Below are 7,623 nucleotides of genomic sequence, written 5' to 3' on the forward strand. Positions count from 1 at the left end.
TATATCCTCCCTTTTACTGGGTAGGCAAAAATCATTAAGCAACTGATATATTGTTTTCAGCAAGCAGTTCTTAGTAAATCATTATCCAAACTCAGGCCTCCTAGGTAAGTTCCAGAAGATTATTATTCAGCTTCTAGCCCCCCTAAATTAGTAACTTCTACCCCTGTAAATCCATGGATCCCAGAGGACAATTCCCGAGGCTCCCAGAGTCCTGGCTCTGCCATGCATCCCAAGGGAGATGTGCAGGGCCAGGTGACAAGGTCCAGGCAGCTCTTTAGGCTTCCAGAGCATGCAGCAAAGTTTGCTTTGCTGAACATTTTCCAGCACATTCCCATCTTGAAGTAGAAGGAAGAAGGAAAGGGAAGCGAGTCCCTGCAAAAATCAAAAAATGATTGCAGCTGGAAGGAACTCTGCCCATGGGTTATTTTGCTGAAAGGCAAGTGGAACAACATCTTGCAATTACATTTCACTGCCAGTCTGTCCTGGTTAAAGGAGCAGGGCACCATTTTAGCACTCTGTGGGTCTGACCATGATGACTTATCACTGGTAAAAAATTTGAGATGCAGACACGCAGTATAGGAAAAGGGTAACACCTTGATTTAATAGGATCCCAGATGCCTACCGATGACCAAGAGAGCGACAATATCCCCGTATACAATTTATGGACCTCATAGATTAGCATACCTATCTCAAATTCCCAATGAGAAGTCTAACAAATGAAGTAATTGCCCCCTTATTCAAATTACCTCCCCCCAAAAGGTTACAACTCAGTTCACAAAAATATGTCCCAGTGATTGGGCTCTTACCAAGGTTGGTGCCTCATGCTCTTGAGATTGTGGCGATTTGTTTCGTCTTCTCCAAAGAATTCTGAGCAAGGCAAGGGTAGAAGGGTTATAAACATGTGGGGCTAAGGTACAGGGAGTAAAAAGGACAGGAATGGGAAAGGGTAAAAAGGATATAAAGAGAGTAAAAACGTATAGTGAAAAAGGACAAAAACCCATCAGGCATCAACCAAACTAGGCATTCTACTCCCATTAGGATATTTCTGATGAGCTGCTGATGACAGGTCGTTTGCAGGAGCTGCCCAGTGCACCCCTGATCCCTCAGGCTACCAGGTGGGTGTTAAATGAGATAAGGAAAGAGAGGCAAACCCTGCAAGGGAAGGCAGTGTTTCTGTTTCTTCACACCAATGACTCAGCTGAGATGACTCCTTCCAGGGAAGCATCAGCACAGTTCACCTACCCTGAGAGGTCATCTCTGCTAATGGGCCATCATGGACTCAATGGCACCAGCACAATGGGCAGCTGCAACGACTGAGACCATCAAAGACTCCCCAAATATCCCATGACTCACAGGATGCCATCTTTCCATTGTGAAACTCCCTGGCCTGGGGGAGGTACTGAGCATTCCCACCTGAACCTGAGCATATAAAATCTGGCTTTGGGGATGTGGGACACAACTCAAGAGACCCAGAGGAGGAGGAGCAGAACTTCCACAGGACTGCAGCCACTGCTTTAGACAAGACTGCAACTACCACTTCAGAAGGACTGTGACCACCCCTCAGACCAACAGGTTTGGTTGCCTTTTGCTTTCTCTTTGCATACAATGGGGCCACGTGGCGCTCAGCACAGGAACTAAGGAACACCATGCTGTTCTTCTCCGAGGGTGCCTGGTTATACTCTGCCTTTGAGAGTTAAAGCTGTGTCATTGTATTTCTTGTAATCTCTTTGGTGGATTGTGACTCCCATTTAATCTCTTTTGGAGCAGTTTGGGGGAATCCATTTCTCCTGCCAGTTTAAACCAGCACAGCATTTCAGAGGTGTTTTAGACAAGAGGCTTTTTACAGTGACTATACAGCCAGTGATTTCTAGAGATGGACTGGGGCAGGAATAACCTTCAAACCCAATGGACTCACATCTTGTTTTTCCCCCCAAAACAGGATTTCCCATTCCCAAACTTGGCTGGATGGAGAAGGAGGCTGTGAGTAAGAGGAAGATGCCCTGGGACAGCCAGGCAGGTAAGGAGGAAGTCACTGCCCCTTTCCTGCTCTCTTCTCCTCCATCTCCCAGCCCAGCATTGCCCCGGGCTGCAGGACAACCCTGCTGCTGAAGCCGTCATGCCGAGAATGAATTGAGGGAATCTCCTTCCCCTTCCCTCTGGCATGGAGGCAAATCCCAAATCCTCTCCTTGTCCTTCCTCCCCCAGGCAATGAGCTGACGACAGAAAGTAAGGACGACAAATCCTCCCTGAAGAACCTCATGGAAGAGGCCATTTTGAGCAACTCCATGGTGCAGGAATCCAATGGGGAGGAAAAGCCCTGGAGATCCCATACGACAAAAGGCTCCAAACCAAGCCCAGGGTGCTGTGAGGAGCAAAGACCCACCCTGTGCCAGGAAATTGGCCAGCAATCGAGCCAGAGCTATAAGCAGGTGGCCCATGAGCAGCTTCCCACTGGGGAGAAGCCCTACAAGTGCTTGGAATGTGGGAAGAGCTTCAGGACAAGCTATCATCTAATCCGCCACCAGATGATCCACACTGGGGAATGGCCCTACGAGTGTGGGGAATGTGGGAAGAGCTTCAGAGACAGCTCTGACCTGATGATCCACCAGAGGATCCACACTGGGGAGAGGCCTTATGAGTGTGGGGAATGTGGGAAGAGGTTTCAGACCAGCTCCAGTCTCCTCCTCCATGAGCGGATTCACACACAGGAGAGGCCCTTCCGCTGCCCTGACTGTGGGAAAGGCTTCAAGCACAACTCCACCCTCATCACCCACTGGCGCATCCACACAGGGGAGAGGCCCTATGAGTGTCCCAAGTGTGGGAAGAGCTTCAGCCAGAGCTCTCACTTGACCAGACACCAACGGAGCCACCAGTAAGAGAAGCCCTGCACAAGCCCCAACTGCAGGAAGAGCTTTGTCTTCTGCTCCAGCCTTATTACCTAAAGCCTCATGGTTTTAGTGCTATTTGGGAGGGGTGTTCAGTGTTCGGGAGCTATTCTGGATGATTTGGTGCTTCTGGGGTATTTGGTACAGTTTCTTTCTCCATTTTGTGTTTGAAAAGCCAAGAGGGTTCATCCAGTACCTCAAAACCACTAGATTCCACTGGAAAGTACTCAATGTTACCCCAAAATGGCTCAATCCCTGCCCAAAATGACTCAATTCCACAGCCCCTCAGGGTGGGATGGCATTGGAAGGAGATTGGGCAAAGTGGGATGCAGTTCCAGAGGGGTGAGATGGGCATTGTGTGGGGCAGGATGGGTGGGATGGGAATTGGAGGGGAAAATAGGGCTTGGGAAGGGGGTCTTGATGTCCAGGAGAGGTGTGATGGGTTGGGGTGGGGATTGGGAGTGTGGGACAGGGTCTGGAATGAGACAGCCAAAGGTTGGGGTGATGAAGGGAGAGGAAACCTGTTCCTGAGTTTTTGGGTATTATATAACAGGATTATTTCTCATGAGCCTTGGGGCAATAAAGAAAAAGGAGGTTCATCCTTTTGGTGTGGTGCTGTGTGTTGGCATTTGGGGATTCATTTCTTGTTATTGTTGTTACTATTATTTGTATTATTTATTAGTGTTATACTTCTAAATCCCACCCATTGTTAATAGTGGCTGGATGGCAGCTCACTGGGAAGATTCCCTTCCTTCTCACAGTGGGATTGAGCTGTATGGTCACTTCCAAGTTGCCAGTGGCTTCTAAAGATGCAAAATCTTGTTTATGTTGGTTTCGGTGTGGTTTGGAGCTGGGGAAGGGTCTCATCCCCTCCCAGAGGTGCTCTGAGCCTGCTCTGCACCACATCTGCACTTGTGGCACCTCACAGCTGCCCTGCCCTGGGGACATGGCAGGACTCCCTCCTGCCAGGGCTGAGGCTTTGCATGGCCTCTCATGACCCCTCATGTCCAAAGCTCTGTGCTGGCGCTGGCCTGAGCGCCAACATCACTGCAGCCCCACGGCCTTTGCTGTCCCCCCGTGTCCATTCCCTGTCCCCGAGTCCCGCCCGGCTCTGGCAGCAGCAGGAGCCGCAGCGCAGTGGGCGCCAGCCTGGCCCAGCCGGGGCTCCCAGCAGGAGCAGCAGCAGCATTGCCAGCCCTTCCCAGCTGCTCCTGCCTTGGCTTCCCCAGGGGTTTTTCCAGGGCAATTCTGGAGTACAGCAACAATCCCCCACAAACTGGTCTCTGGGCTCAGCCCTTGGCCTTTCTGCTTCCTCCAACCAACCCAGGCTTCTCTCAGCATTCCAGTTCCCTGCTCAGAGCCTTTGGCTCCCTGCAATCCTGGCCCCAAGGATCTGCTCTCACGAGTCCCTGGGGAGGCTTTGGCAGTCCCTGCCTTCAGTGGCGGCCAATGATGCTCCAAGGGACTTGGAATTTTGCTTCTGACTCCTTGAGCAGCTTCTTCAACCTTCTCTCAGTCCCTGAGGGTCACAGACTCAGCTCCACCATGGGGTCCATTAAACTCCAGAAAGCCCTCAGGAGTTCTTTGTCTGCCTTCCATCGTCTTCAAGTGTTCAGGGCTTGTACAGCTATTGGAGTCAGTTTGGTGTTCTTTTAAAGAGGAAGTTTTCAAAGTGCACCCATGACTTTTCTTTAACGTCAAGGAAATATTTTATTTTTCCGTTCCGAGAAGAGGTGATAGAAGCATTCCCCAAGTGACTTTGATGCTGAATGTCTCCTCAGGAGGTCTGGGCACGTAGAAGAATGAGCCCCTTGAGGGCTGACCCTGTTGGGACAACCTGCTCCTCACCCCCAACCTCACCATGGCTGACATTGCCCAGCTGGCACTCACATCCCTGTTCCCTGCATCACAAACTTGTCCCCTGAGCTCTGCAGCTGGCTGTCCCAGCCCATTGCTCCATGTTCCACCTGCTCTCCTCAGGGCTCTGCCTGCACACAGGCCCAGGAGAAGTTTTCCTGTTTGTGAGGAAAGAATGGAAAAGCCTGAGCAGGTTTCCTAAACAACAAACCCCACTCAGGAACCACATGCTCAGTACAGGCTGCCTCTGATGATGTCACCTTTCTACCAGGGACAATGTGGCCAAAAGTGATCTCTGTAAGCAGAATTCTCTGTATCTTGAAGCACAATTCTCTGTCCCTGTTCTTTCCCTTGATCTCAGTTACAGATGGAAGTTTTTGGTGCCATTCTCACCTTTAACCCCTCTTTTGAATACAAACAGATGTTGAATACAAACAGGTGTGTTAAGCAGGTGTTGTTCAATGTTTATGCAAAGCTTTTGTTTTCCCAATGGAATCACAGAGATCATTGTGACACTTTGGGGCCATGTGGAACCATGGAGACCAAAGTGACACTGCAGGGCCTCATGGATGAAGGGAGACCACTGTGACTGTGTGGCACCTCATGGAACCAAGGGGTCATTGTGACACAGTGGGGCCTCATGGAACCCAGGAGTGCATTGTGACACTGCAGAACCTCATGGAATGAAGGGGACACTGTGACACTGTGGTGCCTCGTTGGAACTCAGGAGACCATTGCTGACAGAACAGGAGCTCATGGAAAGGGGAGAGCCAGGCCCAGGGGACATGGCTGCAACGGTGATGGCTGTGAGGTCACTGCCACTTCAGCAGTCTGCTTGGCCCTCAGCAGAGATTCTGGCCAGAAGCACTGTGAGGTCATCCAGCACATCAGAGAACCCACACAACAGGAATTCCTTCCTTGGGGAGAGGAGGGGTTTCACTATAGCAGGTTGCACAAAGCTCCTGTCCTTGGACAATTGCTGGGATGAAGCATCAACTTCACTGGAAAAACAGTTGATGTTTTGTGACAATCTCATTATAAAATATTCCTTCCTTATAACAAATCTAAATCCACTCTCATTTAGTTTAAAGATATTGACCCTTCTTCTGTCACTGCAACCTTTGGGAAAAAATGACACTCCATTTTCCTTGCAATTTGACTAATATTTTTCCTTTCTCAAAACCTTGGAGAGGACTCAAAAATCTCCCAAGATGGGGTTTGGAGGCCTCATCACATAAGCAAGTTGTGCACTTACAGAGTGGGCTGTGTAACATCATTAAGTGGCTGTATGACACCACAGCTGGGCTGTCTGACATTACTGACTGGCTTGTGACACCACAGAGCAGGCTGTGACATCCCAGAGGAGGGTGTGATATGTGACATCATAGAGTGGTCTGTAGCATCACAGTGTGGCTGTATGACATTACACAGCAGGCTGTGAGGTCATAGAGTGGACTTGTGACACCACAGGGTGGTTATGTGACATCAGAAATGGGGCTGTGAAATATGGAATGGCTGTGTGACATCATAGAGCAGGTTGTGACATCATGGAATGGGCTGTGACATCACAGGGCAGCATTAAGTGATCACAGCAAAGGCTGTGTGACATCACAGAGGGGGCTGGAAACACAGAGTGAAGTGTGACATCACAGGATGGATGTGTGACATCACAGGAGAGCTGTGTGACATCAAAGGGTGGCTGTGTGAGGTCACTGGGGAGGTCACTCTTCCCAGCCCCACCTCACAGTCCCCCCAGACAAGTCCAACGCTGCTCATGCACAGCAGGGTCCCCTGTCCCCCCAGGTCCCCCCTGCCCCCCAGTGCCACAGCCTCCCCCAGAGGATGTTCCACGAGATCGACCCCCAGAGCCTGACACAGGGACAGGGGGGACAGGGCCCTGGGGGGTGGGACAGGGGGACAGGGACCCCCCGGCAGTGTCCCTGTGTCCCTCAGGGTGAGAGCCTGGCCCAGGGCTCCTTCACCCTGTTATGAACGAGGTCTTGAGAGCACTTAAAAAATCCCCAGCAAGGGATCAGGAAAAACCAGATTTAATATTAAGCAACAGCATAACGAAGTTCCTTGGCAAGAGTCACTCTGCTTCTGACTGCACAGTTCAGGCACACCAGGGGAAAAAAGCAACAACAAAAGCAAGGAAATCCAGTCAATCAAACCAGAAATTACCTGAGAATTGGCACTGTGTGTGTGTGTGACAAAAGGACAGTGAGGGCAAGGATAAAAGGAATATGGCCTAAAAGCTTAACAGCCCTCAAACTTAACAGAACTTAACTTCTACATTAACCCTAACTTCTACCTTAAACTTACCAAATTAGCAAAAGAACAACCCTGAGCAGCATTTCACTTAGGTCATACCTTATGACTGAACCTCACTTACAGGCCTAACTCACTCAGATATCCAAGGCACTTCAACACCTCCCAGAGCAGCATTTCTCCCCATTTCCAGAGCACAGGCACACGTGTGTGCACACAGACAGAAAGAGGCAGTGCCAGGGAGCTGTCAGAAATTGCCCTGGAGGGCAGGGAAATGCTCACTGCGGATGCTTTTGCATCTCCCCAGCAGCCAAAGGGTTGAGCCTGGAGGAGTGGGGGGATCGGCCCAGGGTCCCTCGTTGTTCGGGGATGCCCCGAGTGCAGCAAACAGGAGAGTTCCCGGCTCGGAGAGGCCCCACTCAGAGGGAGCTCACTGCTCCAGGAGAGCTCCAAGGGGCTCCTTTTGGAGCCCTGTTGATAGGGCCCCAAGAGATGGGCTTTAGTCACAGCAATGTTCCATCCTGGCTGCACTTTGCATCAACAGCTTTCTCTGACACTGTGAGAACAGGGATGTTGTGCCACTGAGGGGAGAAAAACAGTTCCCAAGGCTGCT

At 50.6% G+C, this 7,623-nt stretch overlaps 2 protein-coding genes across 2 annotated transcripts in view; one reads left to right on the forward strand and one right to left on the reverse strand.

Annotated features, from left to right (window-relative positions):
- Nucleotides 1-7,623, reverse strand: part of LOC146421185 (uncharacterized) — a 262,722-nt gene that overhangs the window by 150,131 nt on the left and 104,968 nt on the right. The window lies entirely within an intron of this gene.
- The window catches only part of LOC146421186 (uncharacterized), a 200,937-nt gene that overhangs the window by 132,138 nt on the left and 61,176 nt on the right, over nt 1-7,623 (forward strand). The window contains exon 9 of the mRNA XM_085047574.1: nt 4,896-4,902. Coding sequence (XP_084903700.1) covers nt 4,896-4,902 — 7 coding nt within the window. The remainder of the gene's footprint in view (nt 1-4,895; nt 4,903-7,623) is intronic.

Source organism: Lichenostomus cassidix, unplaced genomic scaffold (genome assembly GCF_008360975.1).
Source record: "Lichenostomus cassidix isolate B80296 unplaced genomic scaffold, HeHo_3.0 HiC_scaffold_43, whole genome shotgun sequence".
Lineage (NCBI taxonomy): Eukaryota > Metazoa > Chordata > Aves > Passeriformes > Meliphagidae > Lichenostomus > Lichenostomus cassidix.